At 44.7% G+C, this 19,002-nt stretch overlaps 1 protein-coding gene across 1 annotated transcript in view; it reads left to right on the top strand.

Annotated features, from left to right (window-relative positions):
* Nucleotides 1–303: 303 nt before the first annotated feature.
* ANKS6 (ankyrin repeat and sterile alpha motif domain containing 6) overlaps nucleotides 304–19,002 on the top strand; it is a 71,054-nt gene continuing 52,355 nt past the window's right edge. The window contains exons 1-6 of the mRNA XM_072152900.1: nucleotides 304–897; nucleotides 6,902–7,404; nucleotides 11,280–11,324; nucleotides 13,724–13,928; nucleotides 15,989–16,095; nucleotides 17,444–17,586. Of these exons, the coding sequence (XP_072009001.1) occupies nucleotides 569–897; nucleotides 6,902–7,404; nucleotides 11,280–11,324; nucleotides 13,724–13,928; nucleotides 15,989–16,095; nucleotides 17,444–17,586 (1,332 nt within the window). The 5' untranslated portion in view covers nucleotides 304–568. The remainder of the gene's footprint in view (nucleotides 898–6,901; nucleotides 7,405–11,279; nucleotides 11,325–13,723; nucleotides 13,929–15,988; nucleotides 16,096–17,443; nucleotides 17,587–19,002) is intronic.

Genomic DNA, 19,002 nt, shown 5'->3' with positions numbered 1-19,002 from the left:
GAATTTTGTTTGTAGTTTGGGCACTCTGTCTCCAAAAAATTCGCCATCGCTGACCTAGAACAATTAAAGGACTCACACAGACAAACACTCAAAGGTTTGTTGTACAGATGAATCTGGTAAGAATAAAGCAGAATAACATAAACACACTTTATCCATGCTCCTTTCCAAAAAAGCCGTCCTGTGGGTGGTGTGATTGGAAAAAATCCATAAAACTAGATGACTTTCTAAGTGCAGAGATTAATAATCGTCATTAGGAGCAGTATGTCTGTCCCATCTGATTCTTCACCAGCAGCTCCATGAGAGGACAGCCGCGGCCCCGCCATCCCACAGACAGACAACCGGGCAGCACTGAGGAACAGCCCCTTCTCCGTGCCGGACAGTGCAGAGGTATGCAGAAGCGCATGCGCGGTTTCGGGATAAACTTGGAATATCTGGGTATGGCGCTGTTGTCAGGGGGGTCTTCGGGGAATGTCACAGAGTTCTACGTGAATGACGGAAGTGGACGCGGATTCGGTGGTCTAGACGACTCTTGAACACGGGTAACTTTGTGTGGCCGTCTCTGGACTGTATGGAGTGCACGATCCCCGCTCAGTGCCAGCTGCTCTTCCGAGCCTGTGAGGATGGCGACCTGGAGAGTGCCCGCAGGCTGCTGGAACCGGACACGTCCAGTGGCTCGTCCAGTATCGGGAGCCGGCCAGGAGATGGAGGGGCGCCGGACACTCCCGGGGAGACCTCGGCTCTTGTACCAGTGGACTCCACAGACGAGGACGGGAACACCGGGCTGCAGCTGGCGGCTGGGGGCGGACATGAGCCGCTAGTCAGGTTCCTGCTCAGGAAAGGGGCGTCTGTGGACAGCAGGAACCACTACGGCTGGACTCCACTCATGCAGGCTGCCAGGTACAGAGCACACACTCCTACACATTCATGCCTGGGGCCTGTAGCCTTATAACTGTGCAGGACCTACACCCAGGGTAACTATATCTGTGCAGGACCTGTAACCAGGGTAACCATATCTGTGCCGGACCTGTAACCAGGGTAACCATATCTGTGCCGGACCTGTAACCAGGGTAACCATATCTGTGCCGGACCTGTAACCAGGGTAACCATATCTGTGCCGGACCTGTAACCAGGGTAACCATATCTGTGCCGGACCTGTAACCAGGGTAACCATATCTGTGCCGGACCTGTAACCAGGGTAACCATATCTGTGCCGGACCTGTAACCAGGGTAACCATATCTGTGCCGGACCTGTAACCAGGGTAACCATATCTGTGCCGGACCTGTAACCAGGGTAACCATATCTGTGCCGGACCTGTAACCAGGGTAACCATATCTGTGCCGGACCTGTAACCAGGGTAACCATATCTGTGCCGGACCTGTAGCCAGGGTAACCATATCTGTGCCGGACCTGTAGCCAGGGTAACCATATCTGTGCCGGACCTGTAGCCAGGGTAACCATATCTGTGCCGGACCTGTAGCCAGGGTAACCATATCTGTGCCGGACCTGTAGCCAGGGTAACCATATCTGTGCCGGACCTGTAGCCAGGGTAACCATATCTGTGCCGGACCTGTAGCCAGGGTAACCATATCTGTGCCGGACCTGTAGCCAGGGTAACCATATCTGTGCCGGACCTGTAGCCAGGGTAACCCGATCTGTGCCGGACCTGTAGCCAGGGTAACCCGATCTGTGCCGGACCTGTAGCCAGGGTAACCCGATCTGTGCCGGACCTGTAGCCAGGGTAACCCGATCTGTGCCGGACCTGTAGCCAGGGTAACCCGATCTGTGCCGGACCTGTAGCCAGGGTAACCCGATCTGTGCCGGACCTGTAGCCAGGGTAACCCGATCTGTGCCGGACCTGTAGCCAGGGTAACCCGATCTGTGCCGGACCTGTAGCCAGGGTAACCCGATCTGTGCCGGACCTGTAGCCAGGGTAACCCGATCTGTGCCGGACCTGTAGCCAGGGTAACCCGATCTGTGCCGGACCTGTAGCCAGGGTAACCCGATCTGTGCCGGACCTGTAGCCAGGGTAACCCGATCTGTGCCGGACCTGTAGCCAGGGTAACCCGATCTGTGCCGGACCTGTAGCCAGGGTAACCCGATCTGTGCCGGACCTGTAGCCAGGGTAACCCGATCTGTGCCGGACCTGTAGCCAGGGTAACCCGATCTGTGCCGGACCTGTAGCCAGGGTAACCCGATCTGTGCCGGACCTGTAGCCAGGGTAACCCGATCTGTGCCGGACCTGTAGCCAGGGTAACCCGATCTGTGCCGGACCTGTAGCCAGGGTAACCCGATCTGTGCCGGACCTGTAGCCAGGGTAACCCGATCTGTGCCGGACCTGTAGCCAGGGTAACCCGATCTGTGCCGGACCTGTAGCCAGGGTAACCCGATCTGTGCCGGACCTGTAGCCAGGGTAACCCGATCTGTGCCGGACCTGTAGCCAGGGTAACCCGATCTGTGCCGGACCTGTAGCCAGGGTAACCCGATCTGTGCCGGACCTGTAGCCAGGGTAACCCGATCTGTGCCGGACCTGTAGCCAGGGTAACCCGATCTGTGCCGGACCTGTAGCCAGGGTAACCCGATCTGTGCCGGACCTGTAGCCAGGGTAACCCGATCTGTGCCGGACCTGTAGCCAGGGTAACCCGATCTGTGCCGGACCTGTAGCCAGGGTAACCCGATCTGTGCCGGACCTGTAGCCAGGGTAACCCGATCTGTGCCGGACCTGTAGCCAGGGTAACCCGATCTGTGCCGGACCTGTAGCCAGGGTAACCCGATCTGTGCCGGACCTGTAGCCAGGGTAACCCGATCTGTGCCGGACCTGTAGCCAGGGTAACCCGATCTGTGCCGGACCTGTAGCCAGGGTAACCCGATCTGTGCCGGACCTGTAGCCAGGGTAACCCGATCTGTGCCGGACCTGTAGCCAGGGTAACCCGATCTGTGCCGGACCTGTAGCCAGGGTAACCCGATCTGTGCCGGACCTGTAGCCAGGGTAACCCGATCTGTGCCGGACCTGTAGCCAGGGTAACCCGATCTGTGCCGGACCTGTAGCCAGGGTAACCCGATCTGTGCCGGACGTATTCATATAACCTGGGTAGCCTGGGCAACAGTCGTTTGAAGCAATCTTTTCTTCTGCTGTGTATCATTCTGATGATGCCGGCAAACCGGGTGACACCATATCATTGTGCTTCATACAACAGAAGAAGAGTCACAGTGGTAATGCACAGAGCTGACGGCACACTACATCATAACTCTGTATACAAAGGCCCCATGCACACGACCCTATAAAAATGGCGAGATATACGGCCGTAATACGGCCCCAAGCAATCCAATGGGCAATACGGCCAGCCATGTACACGGCTGTATTGCCCACCATACCGTAAGTAAGCAATAAAAATATAGAGCATGTCCTATTTTCCACCGTATTTCCATTACATACGACCCATACAAGTCAATGGGAACGTATAAAATTTAGGCCAAGGCTACATTCACACGGCCGTATGAGGGACGTATATACGGCGACGCCCCCTATAGACGGCAATGGGTGCATGGCACTGTACGGGAGTGGTATGGTAACACACGTGCGCAACCGTTTCGAAGCCAGGAGAACGATGGGACATGTCCTATCTTTCCCTGGAATACTGTGCTTCTCATGTTTCTCTATGGAGAGAGGTGGGGGTGAGCGGCGCTCATCTCATCCTCCTATCCCCGGCACTGATGGGTGCCCAATGTAGTACTTCGTGCCCACAACATGAATTTAGCTTAAATATGTGATAGGGTATGAATACAGCGCAATACGTTGCCATACTGTTGCAATACGCCCCGTATTTACGGACAGAGTACAGCCGTATATACAGAACTGAAAAGACCATACGGTCATGTGCATGAGGCCTTATCAGTAGAGTTAATGTCCTGGGACATACCTCCTGCTGCTCATGACGCCTGGTTCCGAAATGTTTGGGAGTTATGGTATAAGTTAGGGATGGGCAATTAATTTTCCCTGGGGGCGCCTGACTAATATACTGTATATAATTGAGTATAGGCCCAGCCCCCTAATTTTTACACAAAAAACTATTAAGTCGAGGGTGGGAAATGCATTGGTCACAGCCCCGCCAGTATATAGCCAGCCAGCCCCCTGTAGTATATAGCCTGCCAGCCCCCTGTGGTGGGTAGCCTGTCAGCCCCCTGTGGTGTAAAGCCAGTCCATGCCCCCAATATAATGCCTGTAGGAAGAAAACAAAACGTGTACTCATGTTTCGACGGCCCTGGCAGCTCCTCTTCTATACATCGGCTCCTTGTCTCCACGCGGTGTGTCGCTGGCACCATGAAGTTAGTCGCTCGTTGACATCTTAGTGTGGGTCGATACCGGTGCATACATTAGAATGTCAGGGTGCAACATTAGAATATCCTTCTCCTTATGCCTCCCAATATAATGTCCTCTTTCCTTATTTCCCCTTTTTTTTATGCCCTGCTTTATAACGTCCTCTCCTTTTGCCTCCTTTTATAATGCACCCTCTCTTTATGCCGCCTTTTATAATGACTCTCCTTAATCCCCTTCCATTATGTGTCCATATATAGTGCCCCCTTTTGTAAAGCCCCTTCCATTATGCCTCTATTTAGTGCCCCCTTTTATAATGTCCCTCTCCTTAAAGGAAACCTACCACTTGAAGTGGCAGGTATAAGAGGGAACTACCGAGCACCAGCTCAGGGTGAGCTGGTACCGGAGCTTATTTTTGTTAGTGTTTTAAACCGCAGTATCGCGGTTTAAGACACTTTTTAAACTTTATGGCCGAAGCTGCTTAGGCGCAGGGAGGTACGCGCTCGGCGCACCATGCGCGCGACCGTGCCCGCGGCTCTCATTCACTTCCTATGTAGCCGCGTGCACGGTCGCGCGCATGGTGCGCCGAGCGCGTACCTCCCTGAGCCGAAGCAGCTTCGGCCATACAGTTTAAAAAGTGTTTTAAACCGCGATACTGCGGTTTAAAACGCTAACAAAAATAAGCTCCGGCACCAGCTCACCCTGAGCTGGTGCTCGGTAGTTCCCTCTTATACCTGCCACTTCAAGTGGTAGGTTTCCTTTAAAGGACACCTGTCATCAGGTCTCTGCCTCTAGTCCTGTCACCTCTACCATCCTGTCCCATCCCAGCCTTTATCTAGTTATTTCATACATTAATCATTGTAAAATCATCTATATTTTATCATGTAAATGAGGCTGGTCACATGGTCAGAGGCAGTGATGTCACCCCTGTTACCCCTCCCCCTGCTCATGTCTGTATGTAATGTATAGTAAAGCATGGATAGTGTGTGTAGCTGCATCTGCTGACATGCTGCATCCTCCTAATATACAGGTGAGAGACACAGACATCAGCTACACATGAATCTGACATGTTCTGCTGTAACATGGCTGCCTGGAGCTGCTGTATCCCTCCTAAACGCACACACATGCACACACAGGCTGCAGGGGGCGTGGCCACCAGCACCAGGAAGCACATCATTATACAGCCTCACATCATTATACAGGCTGTCAGTCAAGCACTGGGGGTGTGGCTGTGCCTCCCACTCATGAATAGAGTGGACAGCTTGAATATGCTAATGCTTCATTGGACATTTCACAGGTCATTTGCATACAGCTTTAGAACCTCATTGCTTAGGTTTACAGGCATGTAGAGGGACAATGAAGGGATAGAGGCAATGCTCTCTAATGGCAGTTTATGAAAATATATTTAGTTTAGGGGGGTTATTTTGCATGACGGGTTCTCTTTAAGTCCTCCATTTGCAAAATGTCACAGCAAGAACAGCAGTCAGCTGCAGCTCTTCAGCTCCCGCTTTCCTGTGCGCTGCTGCTGGCCCCATTATGCTCCATAATACCCAGCAAACTGGATGTGGCTCGGCCCTGGTATAAGTGTTGGCATTATTATAAAACGGAGAAATAAAGAGCCACATACCTTAGTTTTGTAACTGCCAGTGTGTATACAGTGTGTGCAGAAAGTATTCAGCCCTCTGCTGTGAGCACATGTTGTCCATTTCCTTCTGGTGAGATGATTCTATTTGTTGATTGGAGTCCAGCTGTGTTTAATTAAACTGATTGGACTTGATTAGGAAAGGCCACACACCTGTCTATACAAGACCTCACAGCTCATAGGACATGTCAGACCACATGAGCATCATCTGCCATACACAGTTCTTCAGTTCTATTTAATTTTCTCTAAAAGGCCTGTAACCATAGGTGTGCAATAAGAAATAGATGCTCCAGTTACAAAATATATATATTTATGGGATTTCTATAGATATTATTTTATTCATCTTTATATCCCACAATACATGCTATTCACAACTTTTATATACCGGAAAAATCTTTTAGTCTTCCAAATTTTTGGTTTTGTCAATAACACTGACTGGTTGCCAGGGGTTACACTACTGTGTCCAGGTCACCGTATATCTAACACAGTCCCACTGTGTTATTTTGTGTGTGCGCATAATAGCCCAAGTACAGTCAGAACTGTACAGCAGCTGGAAAGTGCTAGGAAGGACTAGGATGTCCATGTTACATTCCTTTGGGTTATGCTACATGTACAAGAAGGTTGTTTCGGACTGTTTAATATTCATTGGAGCTTACACTCCCAGTATAATTGGCATTCCTGAAGGTACTTGGTTATTTCCCCACACGTATACTTTGATACAAACTCTAAAGGGGCATTTATCATGCCTTCAACAACATTTATTTTTTTGTGTACAAGCTGTTGAAAATTGCAATTCCTAACACACAGATAGATGTTCCATAGTAAGTCTGAAACTCATGCTGTGGCCACATTCTGATTTACGGTATAATATATTTTATATGTGCTTTGTTTACAGTCTGTTGTAGCCTCACTTATAATGTTGTAATGTCTTGGTTTTACACTTCAGGTCTGGACACTTAAGCGTTGCACTTATACTCCTGGAGAATGGTGCCGATGTCAATGCCCAGAATCGATTAGGAGCAAGTGTCCTGACGGTGGCCTCAAGAGGAGGTCATGCAAGCGTGGTTAAGCTTCTTCTTGAGAGTGGAGCGTTTGTGGACAATTATGACCATTTTGATGTGAACATAGTGAGTAGTAAAGGCCACAGAGAGGATATGCCAGAGATAACCGCCCTAATGACATCTGCGCAGCACGCTCATGAGGCTGTGGTCCGTTTATTGTTGGACTGGGGAGCAGATGTAAATTACCGTTCAAAGACTGGATGGAGTCCTTTGATGTTGTCTGCCCTTCATGGACGTGTGAGTGTGGCCCAACTACTAGTAGATCGCGGTGCTGATCCAGACCAAGTAAATGGCTTAGATAAAACACCTTTTGAAGTTGCACTTAACTTCAAACACAAAGACATGAAGGATTACCTGGATTCTATTACCACAATTAGACCGAAGACTGGTATGAAACAACTTCCCTTTTATACGTGTAATTTTTTTTGTGTCCTTAGCAGTGTCCACTGGTTAACAGATACTACCTTAAATATAAGTTTGTCAGACAACATGCCCATAGAAGTTTATCTTGTTTATAATCTATTAAGGCCAAAGTATGTCAGCTTAAATAAAAATAATCTAAGAAGCAAAATAGGAACTATTCCTAAATACTAATCTCAAGGTATGTACTACACCACAATCATATCTAAATACCAAAAAATAAAGAGGAATTAAAAGTTTTGCATTGTTTGGAGAAATTTTTTTAAAATTTTCTCCTCGTCAAACAGCAGCAGTAGTTATAGTAGTATTTTTTTAATAGATGGCTGTTAATTCCATGGTGCTGTACATTTGATAACGGTTCAGACTGGAATAAATGGAAGTACAAAAAAAAAAACACATTGAATTTTATAAAGTAGAAAGTGGGCCCTGCCCATGAGGTTTCACATTCTATTATCCAAAGCAGTTAACCATTTAACACAGTACTCAAGTAATTTCCATAGCAGCCTGGAGTCTGTATGAGACCCATCATCAGGCAGGATCTATAACACTGTGCCAGAGGCATAGATCCATAACAAATTCAGCATATATTTCAGTATTACTGTAGTATTTTTATATCAGTTCTAAGGAAAGGGGGGTGAACTTTTTTTTACCTTTTTTACTATTTTTTTCTTAACCATAGGTTATCTGATTGATCCTACCATTTACTGCCATACTACAGTAAATTGCACATTGTAACAGATCTGCAGAAACGAGACACCCTCTGGACTTGTAAAGACCCTAGACTGTCATGCTGACAGATCATCACTCCCCGATGATGTCACTGGGAGCAATGATCATAACAAAGATATTGGCTCCCACACTCCGCCGTCTTTTGACTGCTGGTGGTAACAATCAAAGGGTTAAGACCTGTGATCGGTGAGCCCTCTCCATATATTTTATTTTTTTTTAAATTAACACTCCGTGACATGTGTGTGTGACATATTTAGTCAAGGAGCGTTAAGAGGTTAAACACACATGCACAGCCATTTTCTATTCAAGTATGTGGGAGACGTGAAAATAGCAAGAATTTGTAGAGACGATCTTTTAACCCCTTCAAGACTGCCATACGGCTATATATCTGTCCTATTTGCACATGTCCCGTGCAGAAAGCACATTTATAAATGACAGTGGCCAAATTCAATTGGCTATATCTCCTAAACCCTCGCACCTAGAAACACAATTCTGTTATATTATGTCATATCTGGCTTGTGTATGCAGGCTTCGCAGAATCAGAGATCATAAAGTTTACTAAAAAATAGACTTTTATGTACAGCTTTCTATTTCTGATTGTAAGTTTAACCTCTTTATTGAGTGAGCCCTCTGCTGCAACATGCCGCAAACCCCACGTCTGTATGAAAAGGCCCACCGCTATAATACCCATGATCGGTGCTAACACCGATGGCGGGTGTCAACCCACGAGTCGCGCCATCTTGTTTTAGATCGTTGGTCCCCGTGACATCATTGGTTGGCATGACAGCTTCGGGTCTTTGTAAGATCCAAAACCGTATGGTTTCTGCAGATTCTTTACAGTGTGCCAGTGGCACAAAGTTTAAAAAATGAAAATAAAAATCACCCCTCCCTTTCCATAGACCTGATATAACAGTAACCCTGGTGAAACCCTTAATTGAAAATAGTGCTCAAATGTCCGAAACGCCACTTTTATGTCATTTTACATCACATAAAAATTTTATAAAAAGTGATGAAAATGTCGCACAGTCCTCAAAATGGTAGAGATGAAAACGTCAACTTATCTTGCAAAAAATTATCTCTTGCATTGCACCATATAAGGAAAGTAAAAAAAAGTTACTAGAAGTGTCAGAAGATGTTGAAACTATTTTTTTTCCATAGACATTGTTTTCATTAAAAAAAAAATGTATTAAAAGTAAATAAACTTAGATAAAATTGGTATTGCCATGATCGTACCGACCAAATAATAATAGAGTATTTGGAATGCACAGTGAAAGTTGTAAAAACGGAGCCCACAAGACAGCGACACAAATTAGTTTTTATGCCAATTTCTTTCCAGCTACCCAGTACACAGCATAGAACAGTGATGGCGAACCTTTTAGAGACCGAGTGCCCAAACTAGAACCAAACCTACTTATTTAAATGCAAAGTACCAATATAGCAATTTAAGTGGTAACATGTTGCTGCCTGTTTTGTCAAGGTTTTTAATTGTATCAACGTCCTGAGGACACCAAGTTGCAAGAAAGAGGAGAAATTTAGATTATCATCGTAGCTTCCTTCCAGGGTCCCCTGAACAGGAAGAATTGTGCTGCCCAGAGCAGGAGCTCTAATAATAATGCCGTCTTGTCTGCACCTCCCTGCTCCTCCTCTAGTCCCAGGCAGCTAAGGGTGTGTAGCTTTAACCCCTAAACGACCCCTGACGTACTAGCACATCACAGGTCGGCTGCGGGTGCCTGGAGAGGGCTTACAGGCTGAGCCCTCTCCACAGCCGGTAAGACTTTGCTTCATATCGCAGCAAAGACTTACCGGTAACACCCGCAATTGGTGCTAGCAGCCGACGGCTTCAGAAAGATGGCGGTGCATGGGCACTGCCATCTTGTTGGAGATCGGTGCTCCTGTGAAGTCAATCCATTTTCCGAAGACCCGAGGCTGTCTTGTTTCAATCCATTGATTACAATGTGCGATTTGCACATTGGAATGAATGAGGAGGAAAATCCCCATATACTGCCATACAGTAGTATGGCAGTATATGGTAGGATAAATCTGACAAAGTACCCTAGGGAGTCTGAAAATAAAGTAAAAATTTAAAAAAGTTAAAAAAAAATTTAATAAAAAAACATAAAAACTCAAATCACCACCTTTTCCCTGGAACTGATATAAATATAAATAAACAGTAAAAATCACAAACACATTAGGTATCACCGCATCCGAAAATGCCCGATCTATCAAAATATGATAATGTTTTTTCACTGTGTTTAACCCCGTAACAGAAAATAGCGCCCAAAGTCGAAAAGGGCACTTTTTTGCCATTTTGAAAAATATAAAGAAATCAATAAAAAGTGATCAAAAGGTCAGACAGTCCTAACAATGGTAGCATTGAAAACTTCATCAAAAATCGCAAAAGAAGATACCACCCACAGCTCCGTACACCAAAGTATAAAAAAGTTGTTAGCGCCAGGAGATTTGCACACAAGTTTTTAATTTTTGGTAATGTATGAACACATTATAAAACCTATACAAATTTGTTATCCCCGTGATCCCACCAACCCAAAGAATAAAGTAGACATGTAATTTGTGGCGCACAGTGAAAGCCGTAAATTCCAAGCCCACTTGAAAACGTCGCAAATGAGTCTTTTCATCAATTTCACTGCATTCGGAATTTCACGGCATGGAATAATAAATACCATCACTATGAAGTGCAATTTGTTATGCAGAAAACAAGCCGTCACACATCTCTTTACGTGTAAAACAAAAAAAAGTTATAGATTTTTGATTGTGGGGAGTGAAAAATAAAAATGAAAAAACAAAAAAGGGCGAGGTCCTTAAAGGGTTAAAATGGCCCTGATCACAGCATGTCCTGGGTGGCCAGGGATGGCAGGAGGAGGTTTTGAGTCTTGTCTGGAAACTCTGTGATGGGGTGAAGGCCTGGGTGCCCACAGAGAGGGCTCCAAGTGCCACCTCTGGCACCAGTGCCATAGGTTCGCCACCACTGACATAGAATATAAAATTTCACTGAGAAGTACAATTTTTTACGAGAAAAATAAGCCATCACACGGCTCTGTACACAGAAACAATTTAAAAGGTTTTTAAAAGGTTATTAAGAATTTTTTTTTCCAGATGAAGAAAAGAGACGACCTGATATTTTCCATGCTGTTAAAATGGGTAAGTTATTACTTATCTGCATGAATTGTAATAAATGGGTTTCCTGTTATCGTTGCTTTGTCCTATTCTTCGAATAGAATATCATGGCCAGATAGGGTTGGGTCTCACATGGAAGAGATATGTCTAATGGAAGAGATTTATTGAAAAGTGACCAATCCCGTTAATGACCTAGCCCAGTGATGGCGAACCTTTTAGAGACCGAGTGCCCAAACTGCAACCCAAAACCTAATTACTTATCGCAAAGTGCCAGTACGGCAATTTAACCAGAAAACTGACGGTTTAGTTTAGAATCAATTTACACAGGACTGCCTGAGCTCGGATTCCAGCAGTCCTATACACACTGAAACGCCACATTTACACCATTTTACATCACATAAAAGAGTAATAAAAAGTTATCAAAAGGTCACACAGTCCTCAAAATAGTAGCAATGAAAACAACGGCTCATGAAGCAAAAAAATCACACCTCCCCAGCTCCGTGCACTAAAGTTATCAGCGTCACAAGATGGCGAAACCATTTTCTTTTTCGTACACGGTTTTAATTATAGAAAAAGCATTAAAACACAATAAAACCTACAAATCTGGTATCACTGTGAGTTTACCGAACCAAAGAATAAAGGAGACAAATGATTTGGAGCGCACAGCGAAAGTATTAAAATCTACAGCTTCCCAGTACACGACATGGAATAATAAATGAGAAGTAAAATATGTTACGCAAAAAATAAGCCCTCACACAGATATATATAAATGCACATATAAATATATAATATGCATATACAGTACATAAATACATACATAGAAATACATGTTACTTACTCTTTGGTTGTCCAAGGTGGCGGCCATGCTGGCGGGCAGAAGTTCAGGTGTCTGTTGTTCCCGGGGGGGTCAGTAGGGTAGATGGGCAGAGGGTGGGTGGCCAGAGTTAGGGCTGGGGGGGGGGGGTAATGCAGCATCTGGAGTTCGTGGCAATGGGGTTATGAGGCATGAGTTCCAGGGGAGAGGGTGATGCGGGGCAGTGACCGGAGTTGGGGGGGGGGAGGGGTAGTGAGAGCGGCCGGAGTTCGGGCAGGCAAATTGCAGTAGTGGGCGGAGTTTGGGCGGGGGGGGGGGGGGTAGGGGTGCGATAGCGGCTGGGGTTCGGGCGCGGGGGCTTGTGGTAGCGGCGCAGTGAGTTTCGGGCCGGTTGCTTAGGGGAGGGGAGGGGCGGGAGCGTGCAGGAAATCAGCCTCCTGCTGATCTATGCCCCGTGGAAGCGCTGAGTTAAAAAAAAAAAAAACTCACCTCGTTCCTCCGGCTGATCACTGCAGCGCACACACAGTAAGGTGCCCAGCGCTGGCAGCGTAATGACATCATTTCGCTGCCAGCGCTGGGACGCTTACCGTCCTGTGCGCTGCTGTGATCGTAGTGACAGAGCAGGAAGTGTCAGCACCCTGCTCTGTCATGGCTGCTAGCAGTATCGGAGCGCAGCTCCGATACTGCTAGCAGCCATGACAACCAGGTGTGGACAGTGGTTGTCCGCACCTGGCAGTGGTTAGGAGGATGGAGCGCGTGCCAGCAGTGAGGGCTCTGCGTGCCCTCTCTGGCACGCGTGCCATAGGTTCGCCATCGCTGACCTAGCCTATCCTAGTGAAAGTTCATTGTAATCATAATCCCATGACCCCATTAAAATTTATTGTACCCTCCACTCTGTTCTATCCATGAAGTATTAACAAAGAAGTTAGAGGCAGCTATCGTGTGAGTTTTCATGAATGTGGGTGTTAAAACATGAAGTAGTTTTTCTGGATCTTTTCACATGCAGATTTGCCATAGAAGTCTCTGTAATTTACACTTGGCTGCATAATGACGCTATTGTATGTCGGAAGCTGCATTAAGTATATGGACGTACAGCTAAATCGGGTAAATGTACCTCCTTACAGAAGCCCCAGAACTGCCATGAGCTGATTACTATTAGGACTGGAGCTTAGAACTAACACTTTATAATGCTGGTTCTAATTGGCAAAAGTGTAAATTATAAATAAACATGTTTTGGTATGGCCACGGCTGCAAGGACTCCCAAGATTATAGAAAACATTGAATTCCTTTTCCCTCAAGAAAAGAAAAATGTTAAAAGATAATTTCTGCATGCGCTAAAGTTTTGGACTGCACACTACACGGCTGAAAACAATGGCCTGTTTCTGTCAGTGTCTTATAAATCTAGATACAGGCTGTTCTACAGTAATGTGCATGCTCTGTTCCATGAACTGATGAACAGCAACCTGGATTTTCCCAAAAGATCTTTTGGTGCAACGGTCTTTCAGATAATAATGGTAACTTTATCACAAAAACTACTGTAAATTGCACAAGTCACCTGATTTCCATTTAATAGATACAATTTCTTCTCCCTTTTTCCTGTATCTTCAAGGGAATCTGTTGCTGGTTAAGGAGATTATGGATGAGGATCCCAGCCAGGTCAATGCTGTAAATGCGGATGGGGCATCTCCACTAATGATCGCTGCAGTAACTGGGAAGTTGGAACTGGTACAGCTCCTAGTTGACAGGAATGCAGATATCAACAAGCAGGATAGTGTCCATGCCTGGACAGCCCTAATGCAAGCCACCTACCATGGGTATGTACACTCATGGTTACCAGCTAATATAAGGGTTTATATGGGATACACAATTTTTCTTTTTTTAGGTAACTCAACTAATATAATTTTTAGGCACTTCTAGAAAATAAACTTATTAAACGAAATGGGTTTTATGGTCGCACTAGCCATGGGTCACATAGAGAATCACTGGTACGGCGTGCGCATGGAGAGGGCTTGCGGGCCGAGCCCAACGTCGGGAGCGCGTGGACAAGATCTAACAAAGACAAAAAGTAAAGAACCATGTACAGATATTCATCTACGCTCCTCGTGATGTTGATAGTGGCGCTGTCCTTCACTAATCTTGACATACCGGGATCACCTAGAAAAGAAGCGTATAATTAGCAGCACGGAGCGTGGGGACAAGATGTCTGACACTCTAGGCTGCTAATTATGCACACCCCCTCACCTCCCTCTCGCATGTTGGAAAAGCAAGGCGACGTTAATCCAGAGGAATGAATTCACGTCCCCTGAATGACAGGTGCGGGGAAGTGCACAATTAGCAGCCCGGTGCAAAAGGACATCTTGTCCCCACGGTCCATGCTGCTAATTATAAGTTTCTTTTCTAGGTGTTCATGTCAAGATTAACGAAAGGGCATCAAGAGGTGTTTAGGTGAATATCTATACATGTTTTTGCTTTTTTAAATGGTAGGTTTACTTTAGAGGAAATCTACTACTTTAAAATACCCATTCTAACCCAAACATACTTTAAGACAGGTCATGCTTTGCTGATGCAGGTTCAGGTGATTGATTAGGTAGGTGATTAGGCAGATCAGGTGATCAGGCAGAAAAATTTATTTTATAATTCTGCTAATGACCCTTCGGTGCTCCTGTGTCGGACACACAGAGCACTCAATACTTGGGTATTTGCATAATTATACACGCCCATAGTGTGCATGAAGGAGAACTGCCCGCCCCCTCCGTTTCATGCTCCCGAGAGCCGGTGACATAACCTAGCTTTTGGAAGCTGTAGAACATGTGCGCTGAATCGTCACCTCGCCAAAACCTTGCGTGAGTACAAGGCTTCCTGGGTACTTAGAGCATCCGTCCTGCAAAGCAGTCGCATGTGCTACAGCTCCCGAGAGTTAGGGATGTCAACGGCTCACAGGAGCATAAAAGGGAGGGCGTGCAAAATAATGCTAATACCCCAGCGTCCTGTGTGAGGAACACAGAAGCGCAGAATCCTCATTAACATAATTATAATATCGATTTGTCGGTGAAACAGACAGTTTCTTTGCCTATTCAAGCCCTGAAACCTGCATCAGCTTATCATGACCTGTCTAAAGGCATGTTTGGGTTAGAATGGGTGTTTCCTTTAAGAAATCTATGTTCTTTATTAAAGGGGTATTCCAGGAATCCGCATAATTTATATACAAGTGGGCACTCAAAATATAAGCTAATGTGTAATTAGTTGTTATTTAAAATTTTTCTCCCCTTAGCAGAAAATGCTGATGACATTCACTGTAATGAAGAATTAAAATGCTACTGGTCCTTTAATCAGTCCGTTAATTTCCTCCGCACGGTCCATTGCAGGACAGAAGATGGCCGCTGGTCACATGTCCACATCACGTTTCCTGAACCTGCCTGGGCAGGTCATGTGATGACCACTAATTTTGGCTGTAGTCGGTTGGTTGCAGTGCATCCAGTATGGCCAGTGTTGTGGTGATGGCAGTTACACATCATTACTATGGTAACAGAGCAAGAAAACCTGTTAGATCATCACTGGGAGCAGAGCATAAGAGGGAGAAGGAGTTACTGAGAACTAAAGGATCATGGAACTCGTAGTTTCCAGTGGCGGCCATCTTAGTGATAACTCCACCTACTTTAGAGAGGCCATAAATTTTGTAATTCATAAAATCAAATTATTTAAGCTCCGTTTTGTGACTAATGACATTGAGTATTGTTGTATTCATTTATTTATATCATCATGGGTTTTTGTGTCAGACATTCATATTCCCGGAATACCCCTTTAACTGTGTTTAGAAGAGAAAGTCTATCTACAACATAATAATACCTTTATTTTCCTCATTGCTTTTGAATAGAAACAAAGAAATAGTGATATACCTGCTAAATCAAGGAGCTGACGTGAACCTGCGTGCGAAAAATGGCTACACAGCGTTTGACTTGGTGATGCTATTAAATGATCCAGGTTTGCAGTTTTATCCTGTTAGTGTATGATGCTATTTGGCTCACTAGTTAGACTGAGTATTTTTGGGAAGTATAAGTTATGAATTATGAGAAATTCATGGTTCACAGACCAGTCATGGCAGTGTGAAACTGCTTTAAAAGTCACAAAAAGAAAAGCATTGAATTTTAACCATGCGATAAAAGAACAATTTTACCACAGGCAAACTGGTTTTCATGTTATCACAACCACACAATGAACAATGTTAATTTAAAACTTTTTTTTTTTGTCAGAATTGCATTCTCCCCTAAGTGTTTATAAAAGCTTGTCAATAAATTCTGTGTACCCCATAATGAAGCCAATAAAAATATTCGCCCCCAAAACAAGCTCTGAGGCTCTGCTCACCCCTCCCCTCTCCATAGCGATATATTGCGCACGGCACTGTATTGCGGGGAAAGATAGAAAATGTCCTATCTTTCTCCCGGCTACGGAACGGTACGGTATTATGGCTCATTGCGCCCATTGCCGGTCGTGTGAATATAGCCTTATTGCAATATTGACAGAAAGCATAAAAGATTGGCAAAATGACCATGGAGGTAAATATACTATCTTGTCACTAAGGGGTTAATCTTGTCCTCAATTCAAGCAACTATTTATTCTTTTTATTTATTTATTCTAACAAACCACTGGTGGGCAGTATTCCACATCTCACAAGCAGCAGTAGATGCCTTATCCTACCTAAGCAGTTTTAGTCTGTGGAAGCGACATTCTATGTATAGAAGAGTATATCATCCTATTTGTTGTACATTCTTCTTCTTCTTATTAATATAGAGTTAAATGCACACTTTCCATGTATGTTTTATTGGAAAAGAGCAGGTCTCCCATGTCCAATGTATACTTCCATGTAAGAAGTGAGGTTGGCATTTGTTAAAAATTTAGTACATCTGTATGATATTTTACTTGTGGATAATGGGACAAATTGGGGGGGTTCGTGTGTCACTGCTGATCTCACAATTGTGCCTGCTGATTTTTGCCAAATTAGCAACTTTTGTGTCTCTTACTCCAGATTTATCATGTGAATCCAGCTTTGATAAACCGCTTTATCGGGTGAATCCAGATGTGATTTATAAATTCAAATTTACTTCAGTCTCTCATTGACATTGAAAATACTCAGAAGCTAGTTGTGCCAAATCTGTGACTTTAGAGGAACTTTTAGTTAAAATATCTTCTACATACAGTAGCACCTCACCTCTGGGCCACTATGATAAATCTGATATCCAGAAGACATCTAAAAGGCTGCTAAGATGCTACAAACAATTAGAGTAAGATCCTGCCTAATGATAAATCTTCCCCAATGTCTCTTTTTCTGTAGACACAGAACTTGTGCGACTCCTAGCTACTGTCTGTTTACAGTCAGATAAAGAGAGATCAAAGCAGAAGAATAAAACCCTGTTCTCCAAGAGCAAGCAACCATATACTATCCCGCTCCCACCAGAAGACAAAGCTGGATTGAAGGTACTGAACAGGCAGTGGGGTTCTGACAATATTCCTTTAGAAACCACCCTCTAGTGATGGTTGCAGATCTGAAGAGAACTTGCTAAATCAAAGTCTATCTAGTACTTGTCCTTTCACAACTGGCCGGTTGTACGTGGAGAGGGTTCACTGACTGTTCCCTCTCCATAGATGGCGGTTGTCACCTGACAGGAACTGTAATGGTTTTGCGGCACAACGTTTTTTAATTAAATTGATCAAGTTCTTCTCTGAGCGCTCGGGGCACTCCTGGCCTCTTTTATGCAGTTCATCCCATAAACGTTATTGACTTTTCCGTAATGTTAGGATGCTACCTCGCAGTAGAAGAGGACTGGCAGTACCTGAACTTATCAAATCTTATTGGGTGGCACATTTGCGTAGGATCCCAGTGTGATGAACCCTATTAGCGTATTTTAAATGGATGCAAATAGAGATGTTCTGGAGTGTGACAATACATTGAAATGCTTTCTTATACGCAACTGCATCTACCCATTCACCAGAAACATTAGGTCCCATGTATCTTTTCAGACTTAAAAAGATAAGTTTGCGCTCCCATCATCCTCACAGTGCAGCTATTTGCAAAATAAGTCTTTTTTTGCTTTCACTGTATGATAATCAGTCGGGCTCTATACCAACGCGGTGCTCGGCAATCTCTGTCAGCTTCATTGAGATGAATGGAACAGAACCTAGTATCTCTACTCTTATACAAGGACACTGGCCAAACTACCTATGTTCAAATATGTTTATTACAATTAACAATTAATTTGCTTTCACACAAAAGATACTAAGATACTGGCATCTGATGTGACACTCCCCTGCAGCCCCTAAACTTGACTCATCTAGGACAAAATATGACTCTTCTCTGCTCATGACTTTTTTAATAGGTAAATGGGTGAGATTTCGAATCAAAGAGGGAAATCTAGAAAGGACATTTCATCCCCAAACTAAGAGGGCTGGTAGTTTATTGGGTTACACTATGGTGACATTGTCCCTTTCAGTGTATGATGTAGATTTAAAGCTTCTATTATTTTACAATCTTTAATAATATTTCTGTATCAGCATTTAGAAAACAGAAATGTAGTTCTTTATGACATGGGTTCCTCAAACCTTCTGCCTATTGGTTTCAGAAGAATTGACTCTGATTAATAATGGTATATGAGGAATGAGAATTTCTCTCTGATTTGTTATTGAATACACCTTGTACAATGGATCTTGCACGCAATGCAGACTCTCAGCTAAGCAAATTTCCTACCTGTGTTCTTCCTAGTGTGTTTGGACAGAGACTTGCTCCATAGTAATATGCTCTCTCTAGCTTTCGTCAACAGTGCTTTCACTTGAGGCATTGGTGGTGGCCCACAGTTTTCCCTACACATGATATGAACAGACCACAATCTACACTAT

The sequence above is a fragment of the Engystomops pustulosus genome, chromosome 5 (assembly GCF_040894005.1).
Source record: "Engystomops pustulosus chromosome 5, aEngPut4.maternal, whole genome shotgun sequence".
NCBI classification, from domain to species: domain Eukaryota; kingdom Metazoa; phylum Chordata; class Amphibia; order Anura; family Leptodactylidae; genus Engystomops; species Engystomops pustulosus.
The sequence above is the reverse complement of the archived record's forward strand: the minus strand, read 5'-3'. Positions and strand labels throughout refer to the sequence as shown.